Source organism: Corvus kubaryi, unplaced genomic scaffold (assembly GCF_017639235.1).
Source record: "Corvus kubaryi isolate FWS band 111438036 unplaced genomic scaffold, C.kubaryi_AGA036_p1.0 37398, whole genome shotgun sequence".
Classification (NCBI taxonomy): domain Eukaryota; kingdom Metazoa; phylum Chordata; class Aves; order Passeriformes; family Corvidae; genus Corvus; species Corvus kubaryi.
The window spans coordinates 53,004,742-53,028,145 of record NW_024581137.1 but is presented as its reverse complement, the minus strand read 5'-3'; the positions used below and the strand labels follow the sequence as shown (position 1 = coordinate 53,028,145).

Below are 23,404 nucleotides of genomic sequence, written 5' to 3'. Positions count from 1 at the left end.
GTTTCCAGAACATTGTTTAAAATTTTTTTTTTTAGTTATGTGGTAGAAAATTATTTAAGCTCTTACTAGCGTGACAGGTTCTGACAAAATCCTGCATTGGTGACAACAGCACCTGGTCCATTAACAACTTAGGTAATTTCATTAAACAAACAGGTTAAATAATTTAACCAAGCCACACAAAGATTTCTTCAGCATATAGAAGGAAATAAAAGGAAAGAGTCTTCAGGATTCTGAAAGCTTATTCTGATGACTGTTTACACATAAACATGATTTTTATTAGTTTATGAAGAAGTGCTGGACAAATGCTTTGAAAACACTTTCAAGGTCACGGTAAGCAAAAGCCACATATGCTTTATTATTAAAACCCAAATTGACTCGTAACAGGCACGAATATCATTTAGTCAAAGATTAGATAGAGCTTTTGACCCAAAGAGAGCTTATGCAAACTCCACATGACACAGCCACTACATTTGCTAACAGATCACTCTTGGACTGCAGATTGCTGCTTGATACAAAGCAGGGAAGTCCCTGTCTTACATTCACTTTCTACGCTCCTCTTCAAGGGTTAATTGCTCTGCACTAGAAAACAAGCTAATCCTTCTCATCTTTATGTAGTCTGCGCAAAGCCACAACAAATTAATACATTTCTTTCAAGGTCAGACAAAAATCTGGCCTTAAGAAAGCTTCTGGAGTTAAGCTTCAGAGATTGCTATAAGCTAGGTAAGAGGCATTTCCTTAAAAAATTCTAATACAGTTCAGGGTGGGGGGGAAATGCATTGGTCTCTAAAACAACCAGATGCATGCAGCAACAAGGAAAAATTGAAATCACATTAAATTACGTTAGACAAAGTAACCTGACAGATAGAATGTGAACTAAGTGTTGTATTTCATTCATCTTTGAATTTAATACAGGAATTGTTTTCCATCAAAGGAAAAGATCCAATGGCTGTGTCACTGTATGTACTTGATACAGGTTAAAACCAACAAAAAGAAAGGAAAGGCAGACCTGGGTGTCTCCTCCTTTCTCCAGATCATCTGCACACTAAATGCATGAACACTTGCACAGCGCTCAAATGCTGTGTGAAGACACAAGCTGGTGAGCAGTAAATTTTCATTCAGCTCAGTGACTTCCTGAGGTCTATTATAAAGACAATCCAGATCCATATTTATATTTAGCATAATTAGAATGAAGAAGAGCAGTAAGTGAATGCTTAGAGTAGCCCTTCAAAGGACAACCCCCTCACCCCTGCTAGGGGCTGTGAAGGGTTTATTCTCCTGGTTGCATCTCAGGAGATGTGTGCAAAAGATGAGAAAGTTTATCCACTGTGAGCTGCACACTGTTGCAACTTGCTCCATTTCCCCACCATCCACAGTCAAATTTCCATACTTCACAGGAAAGCTCATAACATCTAATTGTCTCCTGACTCCCTTCCTGGTCAGATCAGACTTTATGAAGTTTCTTTAATGTGTGCCAAGCAATAGCATCTTCCCTGGGAAAAGCCAAAGGCTGCAGCCTGTCACAAACAAGGAGCAGTTGTGGGTCACAGGCAGGGGAAAGCCACAGTCATGAAGTTCAATATGATTCTATAAATATTATGAGGAGCAAATAAGTATTAATAAACTGAAAGGGTGAAAGAACAGTCCACTGTCAGTCTAAATCAAAGAAACTGTGCCAGCCAGCACTTCCCCAGGCAACATCTGCCACTTGCAGGGTTCAGCATGGAATAGGCACCACTCCAGGCAGGTAGACTGGATGCAGATCCTGCTTTGGGGCAGCCCTAAGCGAAACCTCACTGAGGCAAACTGGGCTGTGCTAGTTGGCCTCAGGCAGGCCAACAGAGCAGGGCTCAGCACGCTGTATTCATTTAGTGTGGATGCTGTGTGCCAAGGGGCACACTGTCTTGCTGAAGCACAGCTCTCCTGCACCACAGGAGCTGATGCCCAGCAGAGGTGCAAGCAGCTGTCCCAGCCACGTGCAGGTGCCAGGTAAAACACACACGTGTGCTCTGGACACTCCAGCCCAGCGTGCTGTGCCAGCACTGGGAGCTGTTGGCAGCTGCTGGAATCAAGCCCCCCATGCCTTCTGACTGACACATAAGCAGGGCTGAAGAGACTCAGCCCATCCTGCTCTTTATTAGCTGCTATTTCGGCTATTTAAAGCCTTCTTTTTATTTCCAGTGTAAGGGCATCTCACCATCCCCTCTCTTAGGGCTAAAACAAGGTTCCTTATGAAACTTTACACTAATTCCCTCACAGATACTGAGACTAAACATATACTTTTATGAATCAATGTTGCTTCAGTGGTATGACCTGGTGCCACATTATATAAGGATATATAATTATAGAGGGATATATAAGGATATAAGGATATTATATAAGGATAATATCTCCACTTTTCCCACAGCTAACAATAGGTTTAGAATACTTTCCACAGTATCTCATGAATAATTTTCCAGGGTAGAAACATGTCATGTGTGCTGTGATCGCTGACCAGCAGAGGGAGACGGGATACTGCAGCCAAACAAAAATCCAAAATCCAGAATCTTTCAAAGGATGCCACGAGAACTCAACCCAGCTCCATTTTTAATTCTTCCTCCATTGATTATTACCAGCTTTTATTAAAGGAGGCAGAAAGTGAGCCCTTATGTTGTGTGTTTTAGCTCTAACATTATTCAAAACCAGAATTCAAATCTCTGGAGAACTATTTCAAGGCACTGTATCTTTTTTTTTTTTGGTGGATGTTTTTTGTTTGGTTGGGTTTTTTTTAAATTAGGAGAAACACTGATGTGGGTAGGAATGAAACAGACCCAGCAAAGACAAATATCCATATGAGAGGATTCATGGACACTGAATGTTTCAGAGCTGTGTTTTCAAAATATGAACTGATACACAGTCCTGAAGTACTGGACAATAAATACTTTCTACATTAAAAATTAAAATGCAAAGAACAGTTTAGAAGTTTTATTTGCCCACCCTTATTGGGTTAATTCTCCACCATGTATTATTCGGCTGTTTTAGACAAACAAAAGAAGCTATTCTATTTTTGCATTCCATACACGTTCCTGCACCAGCCACACCAATCAAACTGAATGACCATAATGTGGTTTGAAGACACTGATGGTGGCACATGAACACAGGGGGCCAGGTAAAGAACCAAAGGGAAATACTTAAAAGACCTCCTAGCAGTGTAGGCCAGGTAATCATTCAGATCTACCTTTTTAGTGTTTTCTTAAACAGTTTCACAAAATCTGCTAAGTTGGAGGACAGTGCCCATGCTGGAAGAGGACTCCTGCTTTACAGTATTATGACTTTATAAATTAAAAGTAATGCAAATGGATTAAATGTAATAGTGCAAAGTAAAAAAAAAAGCAGTTTAGAGGGGGGAAAAAAGCTCCTCACCAGCAATACAAACTCAAGATTTGGTCTGTATTTATTGTATACTAGCATCTGAATGAGCAACTCCAGACTTCCCTTCCCTGCTTTCAAACACCTGGAGAAGCAGACTGAGAATATGACTCCATGATCACAGACCAAGGCATACCTTGTTCTCCTCTAGCTGTAATCCATGACCATCACTGGAGATGCCAATTAAGACAGGGACTTTGGTGAAGTGCTGGTGGAAGTTTTTCCATCACCATTAAGTCACCTGCTCTCCTTTATGGTGAAAACTCACAAGGCTCACTCACTCACTCACACTCTGTCTCCCCAGGTGTTACCTCCCACTGGCTCACGAGCTGGGGAGGAATCTCTCACTTCTTTAATAGCATTATCTCAACACAGCTCCAGCAATGAAAACCGGTATCTGGCATGATCTAATTCATCAAGAAATCTGGAGACTCCAAAAGGAATCAGTGGCCTGCCCCAAGGGCCTCAAGATTAACTGGTTAATGGAATAAAGAACAATCATCTCTCCACCTGCAACAGCGATGAGGCTCAAGCCTTTGACCCAGGTGAGTACTGACAAAGCAGGCCATGGGTGATGCCCATTGTAGGCACCAACTCCCAGCATGCCATCTCATGGTGTGAGGAAAAAACACCCCCTGGAATGAAAAGGAGGCCAACAGTCTTTGAGAAGAGCTGAAAGAGTACAGCGAACCCCACCATCCTAAATCTGATTTTTCAGATCAAAGAGGTCTGAATTTTTTACTCAAGAGCTGACAGTCATCCTCTCTTTCAGGCAGAAGAAAGGAAACATTGAAGAACTTTTCCCCCCTCTAAGATGGTGAAAAAGTCAATGCAGATTTTCCACCTTTCAGATCACAGCACTTAATCCAACATTATATACAATTATCTGATACACAAGACGGTTCTGTGAATGTTTTGGGAACGAGTATCTGTTACATGGCTGCCTCTGACTGTGGAAAGTGAGGTCTGAGTAGTACATTCCAGACCAAAATTACTTAATGGGCTTAGTTAAGTCAGAATTGGAGCATCTTTACAAGGAAAAACACACTGAAACAGCAAAAACCAAAGCAAGCAAAAAAATACCAATTGCAAAATACAGGAAACAAAGAAAGCCACAGCTTTCCACCACACTGCAGAACAGATTAGTCTGCTTCTATAGCAGGCAGCTAATGCCTTCTTTTGGCAAACAAACTCTTCAGACAGAGCCAAGAGTCTAGCAGATGATTTACTGATTAAATGCAAAATGAGAAGCTGAAAACAAAAATTTTCTGGAGAATGTAATAATTTGCATAATTAAGCCATCCATTTGAGTCCTAAATTGTCTTATCAGTATAGCAGGAACAGACTCATAGCACCTGGGTACTCTCTAGCTGTTGCACAAGGATCTTACATCAAATGTCTTTATGTAGATTCAGGTAGCCATGAAGAGGCCAATATAAGTTGGGCTCATTTGAAATTTTTATTTTGATAGAGATTCCAACTGCAGAACAAATTACATCCTCTCTTTCTGTTCTGCTAGGAAGTCTTTCCCCCAACTCCTCCTCTAGCATAACATGAAAGATACAGTTGAAACAATACAGTTTTGTACAGTCAAAGCACAGCACTATGGCAGTGCTTCTCTTCAAGAGATCAGCTTTCATTTAACAGTCAGGAAACATTAAAAAAAAATGAACTGCAAGCAAAGGCAGACTGAAAGGAGTATACTCACTTGTAGCGTAGTGTCGAAAACAACAAGCTTAGAGCTTGTTGGAACAATGTCATAACACTTGTGTGACCTCATGAATCGCACATAAATGTCACTTTCCGATTCTTCAAGTGCTGCAAGTAAAAACATTATGTTGTTTTATTTAAGTAACGTTTAAAAAAAGAGCAATAAAAAGCATGGCAAATCAACTGAACACCACCGCAGAAGGACAACCCTAAGGCAAAAGTCAAATTCACACTTTCAGATCTGGACAGACAGTCACAGGTTTGCACTTTGCATTTCAGACTCATCTTTCCTTTCAGATTAAACAGAACAAAGACAAAATGCATTGTTCTTCTTTGATGAGAAAGGACTTCTGTACTGAGGAGTTACATTTTTTAAAATACCCTTTTTTTTTTTCCCCCCAACAGCAACCTACTGGAATATGCAGCTGAACTCTAGTTAAGTACAGAGAAGATAGCTGGAAACTTAAGTAGTGTCGGGCTTGACTAACTCAAGCTCCTTAAATTAGTATTTCTTGAATCTTACCTCTGCCTGTTCCACTGCCACATAGTAATTTTCTATTTTCTAAAGAAGCAGCAGGCAGGTTCTGTAATCAGCTTCATTTTCTTCAGGCTAAACAGAGCATCACAAATCCAACACTTTATTTACAAAAACAGGATCCACATGGCTGGAATAGTTGTAGCATGGCATGTCTATAGCACAGACATGCAATCCAGTCCATATTACTTTAAATCTCCTTTGCATTTGCCAGAGTTCAGATGCATATGCATACAACCCCCAGATATGCTCAGGTACATTAACTTTTTTCTTTTTTAAGCACTTTGGCCCTCCATTCTTTCCAGCAGGTACCTAGAACTTGGTCAAGGATAATCCCTCCATCAGAGAAGTACCCTTTAGACCCTGTAATAATCCACAGAAACTTGATCATATATTAAACTTTGGAAGAACAGAATAAAAAAGACAATAAGTAAAAAACCCCTTGAAATACCTACTGATCATTAAAGAACTTCATATTAGGGCATTAAAAACTCAGAATTCTCATTTGCTAGATTTGCTCAAAATCAGTTATCTTGCTCTGGATAAACTATTTGTCATTTCCACCAAATGGCTCAGCACAGGCTTTTCAGTCCAAATTTAGAGAAGCAAAGCTGGATCTCCCCTACAAGTGGCTGCTCCAGGATCCAGCCTCTATGTACTAACCAAGTCCTTCATCTCCTACTCCCATTACTCTTAAAACAAACAAACAAACAAACAAACAAAGCCTATTTCCCCACTGAAACACAAACAACATGGAATAGAAGTTCCATAGGAATAGAGAAGACAGTGTCCAAAATGGAGGAAGTGGAAGAAGAAAAAAAATATTTGTTGGATTTATGTTCCTACAGAAGTCAGGACCAGAAGTGGAAATAGAAGGAACTTGGAAAAATTGGTAAGAAATTAGGAAACCATGTGAGGTAACTGAGAGGGAAAGGATTAGGCAGACAGACTTGGACAATGTTGGTAGGAAGCCACCTTCTTGGGGTGATCCCAAAGAGGAATGGGTACTGACTCATCAAGGGCATGTATAGGAGAGCTAAAAAAAGTAGTTTGTAAGTTTGTAAAGTCTATAATATACTACCACTTATCATCCTCTAACTTCTGCAATACCATAAAGGGCTACTGTCTGCAGGAAATTAATTACTGTCTGCAATGGAGCTGTCAGAGATTTTTGTTGTGTCAGTTTTGTTTAGTTATTTTTTCAGACACACAAATTAGGAGCAGAGAGGGGACGAGATACTAAGAAATAGAAACAATATTACATGAATATTGAAATGACAGACCAGTAAGTCTGGTCTTTAGAAAGTTATGTTTGCTTCTACAACCCTAAGTGCAGTCCCTCTGTGCAGTATCAGAGTCCTTACTTACTTCAATCTCAAGTTCATAAACAACTAAGATATTATAGGTAGAAACACACATAGAAACACCTCAAAGTCCACCAGAATAGCGGAATCACCATCCCTGGACATGTTCAAAAAAGGTGTGGATGTGGCACTTAGGGACATGGGACTGGTGTTAATAGTTGCACTTGATGGTCTCAAGGGGTTTTTTCCAACCTACGTGATTCAACGACTCTATAAACCACAGAACAACTAGCTGAAAAAAATGAACACTCAGAGCACGCCATGGCTCCACGGAGTCTTGCCAACTCACCAACAAATTTCAAATGCATCAGGATAACAAGCACAGTAACTGTGAGCCCAAACAATTCAATCAGGGGAGGCTGTTCACAGTAGCCACAGCCAGGAATGCTGATCAGCACAGTGAAGGTGTGCCCATAAACCCTCCTCTCACTTACCAAACATTCCCACCCTCCAAACACAACTTCAACTGGACCTCAACAATCCCCACCCAGATGCACAGGACTGGTGAAGTGTTATCTCACCCTCTGCTGTCTTCCAGTTCAGGGGAGACACCACAAAGCAACTGCTTCCCTTTAATTTTGACTGGAAAGTTACAATTAAAAGAAGCAGGAGACAACCATCTGTGAGCCCTGTTAACACCCCCATAAACAGCTAGGAAACTCTAGCAGGATCTGGACAAGGATCCAATTGTCCAGCTGGAACTGAGGTTTATTGCTACAGAACATCCTTATACTATAAATAAGTACAATGCACCTCTTTATTAGTTATTAACTAAACATGCAAAACATCAGCACCACTGACTTAACTCTCATGTCCTACACCACTCCATCAAGTGCCTGTTGGAAAGGATATTTAAGACCTTCTAACACCTTCAGCTACCTGGGGATACCAAACAGCTGCCACAGCCCAAATCTTTGTACAGGTATTGTGTATTATGTATATACACAGCTGTTCAATGCAGAAAAAGGTCTCCCGAACCAAAGGCTCAGCACATCTCAGGAATGCACTCACACCCATCTGTCCTGCATAGCACAATTGCACAGGGCATAATCTTCTTTACAGTTTCTCTCCCCTTCCTGAGGAAAAACTTGCTGCTTTGGGTTGTATCCAACCACCACTGTGCTGCAAACATAAATAATCAAGTAAGAACACCCTCGTCTCCATGAGGATATTTCTACTTTATTACCTGCTTAGTTTCTCGTTCCAGTCTTATTTGTTTTCCCAATAAATGCCCATTCTTTCTGAAGCTTCTGCAGTTTTACCCAGCACCTGCAAAGCAGCACTTCCTTCAGACAGACATGGACAGATCCCTTCTGGCTTGACTTACAACCTCCCTCGGTCTCCGCACGTCATCTCTGATCTGCACCTGAGATCATCTGCCCAACATGCAGGAGGTATGAACACAGAACTGCCTCCAGCCAAACCTCAGCTCGCTACAGCTCATGCTCTGGAAATCAGCTGGCTCACAGAGCAGATTCCCAGCAGGAGGCATCTGAATCTAGAGCAGGATCGGGCAGGAGAAGAATCCACTAATAAGTAGTTGAATGTGTATTTATTTCCATGGGGATGCTTGTTCAGGAAAGCTTCCCTTTTGAAGATTCATCTGAAAGTTATTTTGCAAGTGGACATTGCCCATGTGCACCCCCTTTCCCCAAGCCATAGGTGAAGGGAAAAATATCCAAATTCCCACTGCTGTTTCTTGTGATTTTTAATAGAGCAGAAAGAGACGCCATCCGAAGGTTACAAATAAACCCTGTTTGACACCTGAAGTTGAGCACCTTGTCACAGAGGCTTTTACAGAGTAAATTCTCTGCACTGTCATTTTATTTGTTCCTACTGTTAGAGATCCTTTGAAGAGTAGAAGATCAATCTATTTGTATTTCTGTCCCAAATCCTATTCAATAAAATGATTTTTACTTCCTTCCTTTCTCCCAGCCTTCCCTATAACATGACAGATGCTTTTGGTTTTTATTGTTTTTTATTTCAGCCAGTAAATATTATTTACAAGAACATCATAGCTTTTTTTTTGACAGATTAATTATTCAACAATACTGACTCAGAGATTGCAGTGGGACTCCATACTAAGAATAATTGTCTGTTCAGAGAGCTCCAAGGTAGAACTACCATCTGAATACTCATGAATGACACAGAAACTTCTGCAGCATTGCTGAAGCCATTTCCTCAGAAATCTACTGAACAGATGCCTTCAGTTCCACTCATACCTTTGCCACCACGCACGGCACTTTCCTACTGTAGCTTTCCCCTCAGAAACTCAAGGCCTTCAAAAGAAGAAAAGAGGAGAGGGAAAAACAAACAAAGGAAGAAGTGCCTGCAGATCGAGAATAGGAATATAATGTCAACACTTATGGAAAAGCTTCCAAATACTGCAACATAAAAGAACTATAGAAACTTCCTCAGAAGCGTCTACTGCAAGCCACAGCCTGCATTTCTGGGCTGTGTTCTTACTGGGCTGGCCCAACAACAAGATCCTGGACCACATGTGCTTCCTGATTTCAACAATACAACATCATTACCTTTTCTATTCTATTTTATGTTACAGCTGTATTATGCTCCTGGTATCCAGTCATATTTCAAGTTCAGTCATTGGTTTCAGGAGCATTTGAAAGGAAGACAGAGGTTTCACAGAGGCTGGGTGGGTTCTCTCACCTTCTTTAAAGCATTAATTCCACCACAACCATGCCACAGCAGCTCCCCATAGCATCCGTGTCCTCATGGCTAGATCGAGTGCTGGGACCTCTGGCAAGCCTCAGTCACTGGAAGAACTCAAACTTCTGAACCTAAACCTTCTTATTAACCTAAACAACTGTTTGTATAACTGACTTCTCCAAGCTTCATATGAAATCAACTGCCAACTTTTAAAGGCCTTTTTAAAAGTAGGGAAAAACCAGCAGATAGCAGTATGTAAAAAAATACACTCAGATAACTGCCCGGCCTGGTGAACAGCTTGGAGGAAGACAGAAACCACAAATGTACGCAGTAATTACACCACTCCCTCTGATTTTTTAAGAACAATCAGCATAGAAACTGTGCAACTTACAAAGCTTAGGATTTTCTTACAGCAGCAGGAGCTGAGCTAAGCACTCCCAGCTCCCAGCACTACTTTTCACCTTGACTACTATTGGCATAATCATCTCCCCTCAGCCAGATCCAATGGACAAAAGGAAATGGGGAAGTAGAAATGTAGTTTTGCAATGTTCTCACTTGTACTAAATAACCTCGTTAGTGGAAAACACACTTCATTTTCTCTTACTGCACACATACATATCTGCACTTCAGGGTACTCCAAGCCATACTTCTATTTTAGAAGTCATGTGATATGCTGAGTATCACATTTCAGATGCCAGAGAATTAAAATATTAGAGACCACAACGTTTACTATGGAACTGATCCAACTGCAATACATTAAGTCAAATTTATTGGTGTAATTATACAGATAAACTGTATTGAAAGGTGTTACACCGAAGTATTCTATAGTATTCTCTCATATATACATATATATATATATATAGACTTATATATATTTTTTTTTATATATCTATTTATTTATCTCCTGCCCTTTTCTTACACTAGAAGCTACACAGGACAAGGACAGCATCCACATCTAAGATCAGCTTAGGTGTGCCAAATGCTGCCAGAAGACACCAGGGTGAGCAATCACTTCAATAAGCCAGGACAAGTTACCCTCTCTCCCTCCTTTTAGAGATAACCCTTGGCAGAGAATACAACAGGTAAAAGACATCATCAACCCTGTAAATTGTTCTTCTGACTGCGGTTTTATCTGAAAGCTGTCACCAAAAATGGCTTTAAAGTTTCTGATAATTCCTGCTCTGAATTTACTGAAGGAGTTCCTTAATATCCTTGAAAACCTCCTACACAGCTTTCACAGTACTGGAGATTGTAGGAGTTCTAGTATAAGTCACTAACATAATACAGATCTGGAAAAAACATCCACAGTGGATACAGTTCATCCACTCCAAGAGCAACAGTGACACTACTCAGAAGGAACCATAAACTATTCCTCACCAACAGGCCCTGAAACACAGCTTTTAAGGGAAGTGGAGGCATCTGGATGAAGCAGGGTTTCAAGAATAATGTTCTGGGAATCAAATGTCCAGGCAGGATTTTATCAGCATTCCTCAGCAAAGGGACAGAGATTCTGCAGAGGGATGCAGTACTCACTGTGTACAGGATGTTGCTGTGATCATGAACAAGAGCTTTACTTCGACCTACCTTCTAGAAGACAAATACGGCTCATTTGGCAGATTTTTAGCTAGGTTTGAATGATATACAAATTAAAATGTACATGGTATACCCAGTAGAAAACTTGGGAACCAAAGGGCTGTCAGAGAACAAGAAAATGCAATTTGTCACAAAGTAATGGTAAGGCAGCATGGCTGCTGAGTTTGCTGAGCTGTCTGCTAAAGAGCCAGGAACACTGCAAACAGTGGATGAGAAACCAGACACCAGAAGCTGAATCAACATCAGACTTGGTAGGAAGGGAATACTAACATAGTTTAAGAAGAACAAGCACAAGAGAAAAGAAGCTGTGTTGTACTGTATCATTTGATTTCTGTTTATTCATGAGGAAACTTATCTCAGAAAAAGAAAAAAACACCACCAAAACAACCTCCCATGTAATCAGCCACAGGGTAAGACTAAGTCGTAAAAAAAGACAGAAAAAGCAGGATGGTCACCAGGATACCCACTCTATATGGCAGGAGATAAATTACAGAACCACAGAATATCCTGAGTTGGAAGGGACTTCCAAGGATCAGAGTCCAGCTCCTGACTCTACACAGGACAACCCCAGAAGTTTTAGAACAGGCTTGACACAACTGTTGCAGAGATGGCAGCCAAGACTAGCAATGGACTACTTCCAATTACACAGAGGAAACAAAAAAACAGGTATACAGTCCAATATATAGGAAATAATAGGATGACAGCGATAGGAGTTGATAACTCCATCACAAGCTGAAAGGCTTTTGAATGCAAAGAACAGGAAGAGAGAATGTAGAGACAGAAACAAGACTTTATTTTTCTTTCTGAGAACTGCAAAGCGCTTTAAAATATCCTGGAAGACCACACATTGAAGTTACACAGTAGCATTATTCATGCAGCCACGGGCTAGTCAATATGGATGTTGCAGATTGAACATTTCCCACTCCAATCTAAAGGAATGCATGAGCTGGCAGATAAAGATTACAACAAGTTAACAGACATAAAAAACTCTGATACAAAGAAGTGATAGGAAATGTAGCTAGAGATCAGTATCAGGAGCTTCTTCAGTGTTCCAAGATTAATTCAATTGCATATTACAGCATGGATATATGATGTGACAAAGGAAAAGGACTTAAAAAAGACGTGTGAACACAGGAACAACAACAGAGTAAGTGAGCTCTCTCTTGCTAACTGCACCTCATCCTGCAAATAGGAAGAGGGTCCAGAGGCACACAAAGTAAGAGGGGAGAACAGGTACATGAACAGATAAATAACAGTGAATAGAGAAGTAAATGCACTGTCTTGTTGCTCAGGTCTTCAGAAGAAGGTTAATCCTTCTAATAACAGTAAAAGCTAAAAGAAACCAGAACATATGTTTAAGAACTACATTCAGATTTGCTTAAGACACTTTCAAACACAACCTTCAGTCCTGTGTGCACCTACTTTTTTTCTTTTTGCACACATTTTAGTGTGTTCTCTGAATTCTAGAGTCGGTGCAACTGCTCAGCCACTTTAGGTCACCAAGGTAATTGAGATGTTTTCTCCCCTTGTCACAAGGAGTTGCTTCATACACAGACCACAGGTTATTACGTATATGAGCAGGGGTCACCCTAGCTAAAAGCAACCATTCCTCAACTCTGCACGTTCATGAAGGAGAAGATACAGTACCAGTCTAAAGGAAAGCCAAACAAATTCAAATGCAGTCAGAATTCCTAGGAGTGTATTGAAGCACATTATTAAAAACAGTGTATTTGTAAGCACCTACAAAGGCAGCTCATCAAAAGCCATGAAGAAAGTCAACATGGCTGTGTCAGGAACAGTTCAGACTAATCAGTTTTTACCCAGAATAAAATGATCAACTGGATGAAAAAGAAAGTAGATACAAAATAAAAATAATAATAAAAAATCACAGTATGGTTGAGACACTGATTTCAAAGCAAGCACAGATATTACTGCATGAGGAAAAGACAGATAGAATCACCCCATGGTAGCTGCCTAACAAGCAATCCCAGCTGCAGCAAAACTAGTAATATTTCTTTTTTTTCAGTGGGTTTGCAAGACTGGATGACAACGGTGTGTTTTTAACAAGACATGGATGGACTCCAGTTCAAACTCTTCCCCAAGCTGGAACATTTGCAAGGCCCACCTTATGCAAATCAGGCAGAAAGGCACACAAGGTCATACTGCAGGACTTTACATTTCTACCAGTCAATCTGGAAGTGCTTCTACCAGTAGTTTGATACTTCCCAGTCCAAAAGAGTATCAGAGGATCAGGACTTCATTTTATTCATTTTATTCTCTTTAGTGATCTTCAAAACAGGAACAGACCATGATTCAAAGAGCTTGCAGTAAGAGTTAGAAATGGTTTCAAGACTTAAAACCTCACAATGTCTTCAAACTGAATTTATAAGTGACTTGGAGATAATACAAATATTCAGAAAACATCAAAATCTGAAAGAAACACTCAACTGGAAGAGTGCAAATTATGGAGTGACTAAATATCACAACTATTGAGAGAGATGTACCTCGTTATTAACTTAATTTGCTATGGCAGAAGTAGGGAAGAAAAGGCAGTTTGCTTAAACAAATAGGCGAACAAAAAAACCAGCACAGGTGTCAGAGAGCTATTACTGCATTCCAAAAGCTGGTTAAACAGAACAAAGCAACCTTAGGACACTGTACAACATCCTTCCTGAAAGGTCCTAAATGTGGAATGAGACAAGTGTCTACAAAAGCACATCCTGCTTAGAACAAAGGAATTACTAGCTCTTGACAATACTTCAAAAGATCCACTTTTCTGGTTTTGAGGTTTAGATACCCACATGTCTTCAAATTCCTGCAGTACCTAAGACTTGTAAGAGAAAACTGATACAAATAGCTTTTTTGAAACAATGAAAGATTCGGACTGTGTTGCAGTCTTACAGTTGCAGCACGCTTCAAAATCCTGCACTGAATTTTGTTCCTCATTATTGGCGTTAGTAAGTCGTGGTAACTGGGCTGAGAAGTTAATGCTTCTGTTTTACTCCAGCTCTCCACTGGAAGTGTGGATAAGCAAATGATGACTGAGATTTGAGACAGACAAAAAAAGTGATGGGCAGCTTAAGAAACTCCACATTCCAGAGCTAATCATAGTAACTCTGAAGTTCCTTGTCCAGGCAGGCAGAGAAACTTATTTGTGTACAAGCAAGAGCTGCCTTGTTTAGGAACTAACTGGTAAACAGTATCAAAAGTCCAACTGAATACTTTTGAAACAGTGCTGTATCTCTTAAATCAACTTTTGGTCAAAGGTTTGTACTTTGAGAAAAGTATCCCTGTGGTTTTGTGAATAAAGGCAGCAACTTCAGCCTGCAACCTTAACGCTTCTAAGGTTTTCACCACAACAAAGAATAAGATGACCTGAAGAATTTTCTAAAACATGTTCAAGATCTTCCCTTGACAACAGGCACTACAATTTTTCCCTAAGCATCCCAAGCAAAGATCTAAATTAAGATGTCGCCTGTCTGGAATGTGGGCCTGCTCTTCAAGATTGCGAGACACGAAACGCAAGAAACTAAAAATGGTATTAAACTTCTGAATATTAATATCAGCAACCACTTTGTGCAGAGTTGGATTCAAGGAAAGTTTAAGGTATGTGATTAATGAGAGAATAAACCAGCCTGTATCTCTGCTGGAAGATTAGTAAACAATTTGAACTTTTGCTGTATCTTGAAAACAAGCCCAAGCCCTACTAGATACACAATTTGCACACACTTTTAGAAAAGAAATAGTCATTTAAGTCTTCTAGGAATTAGTCAAACCTAAACACACAGCTTAACCAAAGCATTAATCACACGACAAGCATTTTCAAAATGAGCACACAGCATCTTCACAAGCTGCAGCCATATCCCTACAGAACAGGGCAAATACTTAATCTAGAAGCAATCTTCCACTGAAGACTGAACTCAAAGTATCAACACTTTAAGGAAGAAATACTTTTTAAGACTTCAGCCATAAGGGCTTTGGACTATGTTTGCTGAAGAAACAGTTTTGTGAGGTCTAATGAAATGTTGATCTCAAACCCTGAATGATCCTTACAATATCTTAACTTGAAGCCTTTAATAATTCCATATTTACATTTTCATTTCTCTCTAGTCTGCCCGTGCACACTTCTTCTTCTTCCCCCCCCATGCATGCCAACACCCTCTAAATAGCTATTGTTGGCATTTCTTATAAAAATTTGACTCTGTATGCACGCTTTAATAGACTATCAAGTGTTCTGTTCCAATACACCCCTTAGGAGATTTACCTACAGCAAGTGTAGCTTGAAGCTACACAGAGAAAGAACCAACAGCTCCCTAACTCAAGCAGGTGACTTCCAACAGACATTCAACACAACAGATTTGGAAACAGTTTTCTGGAACCCATTTTACAGCTTTTATTGATCCCTCCTAAATACCACAGCTAAACTGCAGCTCTCCCCAAAGTTGACCTTCCTCTGAGCTGACACGACATCCATACAGAACAGCACTGGAGTTTTGGAGGGGTTCTTTTTGCTTTATTTTTTTTTCAGGAACTGACTCAAAATTATACTAGAGAAATTCAAGCAAGACTATGGCAGGAGAGATCCATGCAACTGCTTGTGTAGAGCAGAGCATTCACCTTCTGCACTCCGGCATTCACAGACTTCTGTCAAAGGCAGCCACACAATCCCTTTCCCCGAGTGATCCCGCTCCATCCTGAACCGGGTCAAAGCATTAAAGTCTGTCCTACAACCCATCCTACAGTAACCATGCTGGAAGTCAGAATACTGTTTCAAAGCTCTTATAGGAAGAGTTTATATCCATTTATTCTTGTGCCAATGCTGTTCTTCATCTAATTTCCCTCCCTGGTGTTTACCCCCTTCCCATCCCTTACAAGATGTTTTCATACACACAGTGTTACCACATCCCTTCTTGGCTTTCCTTCTACTGAGCTAAGTGAGCAAAGCTTCATGTTTTCCTCATAAATGGCCTTTTTCTGTGTCTATTTCAGTTTGCTCCCTTGTCCAGCATCTCAGACATCTTTTTTCTCTCTGTCTTTAAATCATCAGATATTCAAAATAAGCAGCAAAAAAGGATACCACAGTGTGAGGGAACGGTACAAAAGAAATCCTTTCTGATTCTGTTTCTTAAAATGCCCAGTGTCAGAATGAAACATTCCATCACAATAAAAAGAGAAAATAAAAATAATATCATAAAAATAAAATATACTAAAAAAACCCAACAAAACAAACCCCAATACAACTTAAGAAACACCCTAAAAAAAGGCAAAAGAAAAATCACATCACAAGTAAAACCACTGGTCTATAGCACAGGCAAATTGCTTTTTAGACAAAATGTAGCAGCGCCATTAACTTCTGCCACAGTCAAAATTGGTAAAATCACCCAATTGGTTCACTGAAACTGTAAAATCCATAAAAAATTCAGCAGAGGAGGAAAGAACCTAAAACCAAGTTAGTTTTATTCAAATAGTATTCAGAAGCTACCTTGAAGATATCCACATCATACTCAAAAACCTTTTAGGTGTGGTCCACTCTTAGGACAAGGTTATTTAAGCTTTCCAAAGCTCCATCCAGATGCCAAGCTGGATGCCTAAAAGACAAATTTGACTTTGCTCTAACATAGTTGGGCTTGTATTAAACTGCTTGGGCTTTATGTTAATCCCAGCCATTAGTGCAACCCTTCCACAGAAGGATTTCCCCCTGAATTGCCAGGTTTTCCATTTGTCAGTCTTCTTTACTCATAGAAGAGCCACAGTAAAGCCTACCACAACAGGCATCCAAGGCAAACAGTCCCAGTATGGAGAGGAACATTTTGCTTCAAGATACAAGAACTGTTCAGAAAAACAGTGCCATCAGCTCCTGTACTTACTCTGGAAATGCTGCATTTCAAACTTACCTACTTCCCCAAACCCATCCAATGCTAATACAGTTGTACATTCTGGAAGCTAAAAATACTCAAATCAACAAAGTACCTGCAGACAGATTGTTGCTACCCAAAGATCAAGCTCCTAACAAAAAGCAGAAATGGTGTCAGTGTCATGACTTCAGGCTCCAAATGCTGTGATCATGCACCCTTCAGTTATCAAAACCACAGTGCACATTACAAAAAAAGTCCTATCTTACAGAACACCCACATCTGCTGCAGATGATTAATAAGCAGAAACATTTCTTATGCTTGTTTAGCAACAGTTAGATTGAGCCAACTGATGCAAATATTCTGCTGTCATTCCTGTCACACTGGCATTATTACAGTTTGAACCAAGTCACCTCCATTCAGAACTCAGCCATGCCCCAAGGCAGTAGGTTTTCCAAGAGCACTGACTTGATCAGGTTAGCCAAATTTAACAGCACAGGGTATCAAACCACCAAGACAGTTACCTGTTTCATCTGTACTGCCCTGCCCACATACATGCAGGGCATTAAAGAAGTCTACTGGATACAACATTGGAAACTACCCCCTAGGAAGTTTCTTAAGGGAAGGGCTCTGTAGTTACCGTTCTCCATCCTGGTAGTGCTCAGCAAAGCAGTCAGAGACAAGTAACAAACAGCATTCTGGAGTCACCTACAAGGCCACACTGACACTGTCACATCACATCTTCCAGGTCTATCCTTGCTCAAGCCCAAGACACTGTGAACTCAATACCTCCCAACCAGGAAATTGAGATGATATTGGCCAAAGACTTCAACCTCCTATCAAGCAGTTGCTTACCAGCTGTGACAGCCCCACTATCAAACCTAGCAGCTTCTGGACCAGCAAAGCTCTTGCCAGAGTTGATGCTGGCCCTCATCTGGTGCACACAGAAGTGACAACACCAGCAGGAGTGGCTGGTAAAGGTGACTGTAAATCAGTACTTGTCCATCAGACACTAACACATATGCATAGCCTGAAGCAGCAATATCATCCAAGTAGAAGAGAACACCTCGTTGTCCCAATATTTCTCAGGGATAGCTGCTGGCCAACAATGGCTTTCACTCAGAAGATAATGTTCGCAAATCATGCAGGTGCAACACTGGCTAGACACAATCAGCCCCAAGACTTCCTGTAAAACTGTTCTCAGTTCCCTGCAGCTTTGCCAAAGCAATTACATGGAATCTCTGCCATGGTAAGCATTTTCTAGGAAGTCTCAGCCAGAATGGCTTCACTGTTTCCACAAAAAAGTTAGGGAAAATACATGTTTTGACCACATTAAAATTTTATGAAAGCTTTCTCATCAAGAAGCTCCTGCAACCCTCAAGACCCAAAGCAGAGATTTGAAGCATGTCCTATGTATCTTTTGCTGTACTAAAACATCACTTCCTAGATGGGTAAGGCTTAAAAATTTTTGCTTCCTGAGGAAGACTGCAAACTTTAGCTGCTAAATGGATTTCCTAGTCAAGACAGAGTAGGGCTTTCCTCACTGTAAGGCTAAATACCATGTTAAGAATAAGACAGTTGTATCTTCTGTAGGAGTAGGAAAACAGGACTGTTTGGAGACAGTGTGCACTGGGCTCACATGAACCCCCTGCAATACTTGCACAAGATAAAGACTCTTGTGTGGATCACAGAACAGCCTTCACTGAAGACAACAAACTTTCAATAGCTTCTCTTGCACTGCTCAATAAAGTTTTATACTTTTAATTACGTATCACTTTATACATAATTTTCACCTTTAAACTTTGAGGATGGAAATCTCCTGGAGGGGAAAAAAAAAAAGTATGATGTTACTATATAGCCAACTGGAAGGCAAAGGACAAGGTTGCCTAGGACGGTGGAGCACTTGACCATGATTTCTTGCATAAACGAATAAAGCTGAACATCTGAATACTCCACATATGTTGTTCTTTAACTACTTTGGAAAGTAGATCATAGGAAAGATTTTATGAATCTACTAATACCAATTATCATCTCTGCTTAACAATTTCTTACTATTCACTCAGGATTCTAAACTACGGAAAACTTAATACAAAACACCCCCTTATCACTATCACCGTGTCCCCTGGTATCTCAAAGCACATCTTGTGGGTAAAATGCTGTTTCTATGTGCCAGAGAGCATCAGCTGTAACAATCACATAATGAATGTTTATTAGAAATTAATTACAGTTGCAAAACAATGGCTTAACTTTACCACCTCCTAACCCAAGCACTTGATCCTTCAGTCTTAAGAAGGAAACAAAACCCAACCTGCCTATTAACATGCATTTTATTACAAGCTTCTTTTAATTATTTTTGGCCCCAGAGTGACATCTATTTTCATACCTTGATTCAGATATTCACTTGACAGTGGGAGGCCGGCAGGCAGGAAGAGCTCAAGAAACTACTTTTAATAAGACACAGTAAGAAAACCCGCAGAGCAGGGAAGGAATGACCCCAGACACAACAGCAGTGAAGAGAAGATGCAATTACTGGTGAAAGCCTATTTCAAAGGACAGCCAGAAAGGAGCAGGTAACAGAAGAGATGCATGATTCAGGGAGAGTGAGATGAAGGCCAGAGCATTCCTAGGAGAGATTCCACTCTAATGCCAACTGTTTATCCAATGTCTAAATGCTGCTTGTGCAACAATCCAGAGAAGTAGAGCGTTCAAGAAGGAGCACATCGGTCCCATGACGCTGATGCTACAACTGCTGCACACACTCTGCAGAATTCCCTTTTTCCAGACTAGGAACTGAGCACAGACACAGCGTAACCCTGCAATTAAATTAACTCAGTCTGCAGAAAACACCTCCAAAAAGGGTTTGCAGATGCTACAGAAAAGTAGTTAACTCTGCTTTCAGCAGCTACTACTTAATTACTCAACGTGAGCAGAAGGAAGAGCTTAAAATGGGTAAGAGACAACATTGCAACAAAACTGGTTTCCAAAATAACATGCTAAAACTATACCCACTGAATCAATACACCTGACAGGCATCCATTTGCTACTCTACCCTAGTTTCTCCTCTCACAGCACAGGTAGATGTTGGAACACAACCATTTATGGAATTCCAGCTTAACAAATTAAAGCTTGTAAGTGTAAATCATTAACTAAAGTCCTTTTTCATATGAGATCTTTGGAATAATTTCTCGTTGTCCTTTTCCAAGCTCATCATATCATCCGTAAAAGAAAACCCAGAACCACTCCTGACACTTATCAGAAGCAGAAATAATCTTACTATAGAAACATTACTGCACAAACACTGGAGCTTAAGAAGAAAACCCATTATATGTATGAAGATAACCAGTTTTTGATAATTTATTACCTTCATGAGAGGTCTCAGCACTGTATTTCAGGCTACAATGAAAAACTCCACACCCATCAACAGGTAGCTCTCACACTTTTTGAGGAAATGTAGGTAGGTCATTCCCATCCAAGGAACGATGAGCAGGATGAGTTCAGACTATTTTACTCAAAGTTTTCTGTTTAAGCTGAGCACCCTTCAGTTAAAAAGAGACTCTGGACTTCTTACATGGGAGTTTTTCCTTTCCTGCTCTGACTGCTGCTTGCAGAAAGGTTCTTTAGGGAGCCCTAAATAAAATAAATATCCCTGGCCTATCCAGTCCTTCTCCTCTGTGCACATACTGAGCCTGCAGCCTGTTTCAGCCGTGGTGCATTGGAGCTGTTTAACATCATCTCACTCAGATACAGACTCACACATCACCCAAGCAACATCATGAAGCCAGCCCTAGACAGAACCAGTGACCCACCCAGTAGGAAGTTATGCTGATCTTAGAGAGTTCAGCCAAATATATGAATATGTTTTAAGCAAAACACATGACCAGCACTTCTCTCTGCAACAATAACATCCTATCTAATACTGTCCATGCTAATTAGGTACCAACCAGTTTATATGCATTCTTTTTATACAAACAAAATTAAAACAGCTCTTCAATTGACAGCACTGTTTTATTTAGAAGTCACATCATCAGGCCAGACTCAGCATATTTCATTACAGTACTACATAGATCATAAATCTTTCTAGCACCATTTTTTTCAATTTCACTCTCTTAATTAGAATCCAAATTAAATGAATGCCTTCTGTCCTTTCACATTCTCATTTGTGTAACCTTTCAGGACAGGGACAAACAAATCCATTTCACATACCGGATGGCATTCAGTGCACACACTGAGCCTCATTTTTCAGCTCTTTTTATTAAGCTCCCTGTTTCAACAAAACTGCAGCATAATTTGATACACAAAATAGTTAGCAACTGTTGATGGATACAGAACTGGAAAGCTCACAAGAGCAAGTACTCCAAAGCCAGGAAAGCAGTTCCAAAACAAGTCTCAAATTTCTCATTCAACTCACAATTTTAAGTGTCAGAAGAGAAACTTTAAGTTTGACAAAAGATCCATCAGTTACAGTTTGGCTACAGCCACTTAATGAAACCTTATCAAGATTTCTAAGGTGTTTCTCAACTTCTGAGCACTTACCACTTGCCATCCAACAACAAAGTGAACACCTCAGATGTCATTTTACTCTCCCACCCCCAATATTAGCACAAATACAACGACAGCAACCAGTGCAAAAATTTAGGTCATAAAACAGGTACTGCAACTAAGCTGCCGCATTTCCAGCTGCATCTCGATTTTCTATGAGTCTCTTTCTCTGGGCCCTCTCACACAGAAGCACTCTGGGCAGCAGGGTTTGGTCTGACATTCACACTCTCACTTTTAGTCACATCCTAGGTTCTGAATACAGCACTCTACATCCTTTACACTTGGCTTTAAAATCAGGCCTAAAGCCAGGTTCTCATTTAGTGTGAAAGGCTAATAAGGTGACTGCTTCCTTTCAAAACTCACACCCTACTTTAAACTGGCCAGAGGTTTGCTATTAGACATGATCTTTTGACAGGCCCCTGAACTGCTCTCACCCACCCAGCGTGAGCATCCGCAAAGCCTGCACTTTAGAGCTAAACAAATTAGGAGACAAAGCAAAACAGAAGCTTGAAAGTCAGAAAAAAAAATCTGAAACTACTAAACTTTCTAAAGAATTCAGATTATTTTATTGCAGGGTTTTAGAAGACATGTAGATCTTTACTCTTATCAAGTGTCTCCACATAACCCTATGTTATACTTTTAAAAGTGCAAAAGTGTTTCAAAACTGAAGGTTTGTAGTTTCAGATTTTTTTTTAACCTAGAGATCCTTTCCAGATACTTACATTTGTAAGATGTTTAAAATAGATTTTAAAATGGCTTAACTATTAATGATTCAGCAGGTTTTAGGAACTTGTATCTCACAGTAGCAAGCTTTATGTAAAAATAAATAGATAAATCGGTAACTTTGTACCTCTCCATAAGCATAACATGAATGCCTAACCAAAAATAGTTAAACAGTGTGAGGAAAAAAACCCCTACAAGTTAGTACCAGATCCCCCCCACCAAATACTCATACTTAAGCATGTTCAAGATGCACAAAGGCACAAGCATTTCATTGCAATTCAAACTCTGTCTGGACTCCAAAAAAAAAAAAAAAAAAAAAAAAGGCAGCTCAAAGAATGCAATTGTTAAGAGCTTCCTTTTCTCTCACACAGAAAGATTAAAATAAAAGGTGTTACTTTTCCAGACCAGTCCCACAACTGCAGGCAGCATGCTAGTAACCAAGAAGCTGCCTTATTAGCATACAAGCTTAGATATATCTTCTCACAGAATGACTCAGCCTGCTATTTCCAAAGTTTTCCTTAAATATTTAACCTACATTTTACAATAGGAGTTACCAACTACAGAAAAACACATCCCATGAAGTCTTAGCCACCTCACAATGCTGAGCATAGAGATTAAGCCATGCATCCACATTTGCATCCACTAAGCTAATCCTTTCTGAAAATGAAAGCTCGAGATATTCAACACAGATCTTTCAGAGGTAAAGTGGCTGCTTGGTGCAAGTTGGAGGAAAAAAAACATCCACGCTTTCCCACAGCACGGTTTGGTGCTTGCAAGAAGGAAAAACTTGCCAGGAGTTGCCCTGTGAAGCACAGCACACTCTGTCAGAACTGCAGCTCTTCAGAGCACAGCAAAGAACAACCACAGAGCGCAGCCACATAAGGAAAATTCAGTGTACAGCTGCCGCTTTGAACAGATGTATGTGCTGCCATACGGAGTAGAAGCTTTAGTTGAAAGAGCTTTCCATCACTGCTCTCAAAGTCTATATTTGGTATCGCAGACGTATTCGAGGAGAA

General features: G+C 40.2%; 1 protein-coding gene across 7 annotated transcripts in view; it reads right to left on the bottom strand.

Moving 5' to 3' along the window:
- PRKAG2 (protein kinase AMP-activated non-catalytic subunit gamma 2) overlaps positions 1–23,404 on the bottom strand; it is a 212,843-nt gene that overhangs the window by 23,567 nt on the left and 165,872 nt on the right. For all 7 annotated transcript variants that reach the window (XM_042044417.1, XM_042044420.1, XM_042044416.1 and 4 more), the window contains one exon: positions 5,114–5,223. In XM_042044417.1, the coding sequence (XP_041900351.1) occupies positions 5,114–5,223 (110 nt within the window). The remainder of the gene's footprint in view (positions 1–5,113; positions 5,224–23,404) is intronic.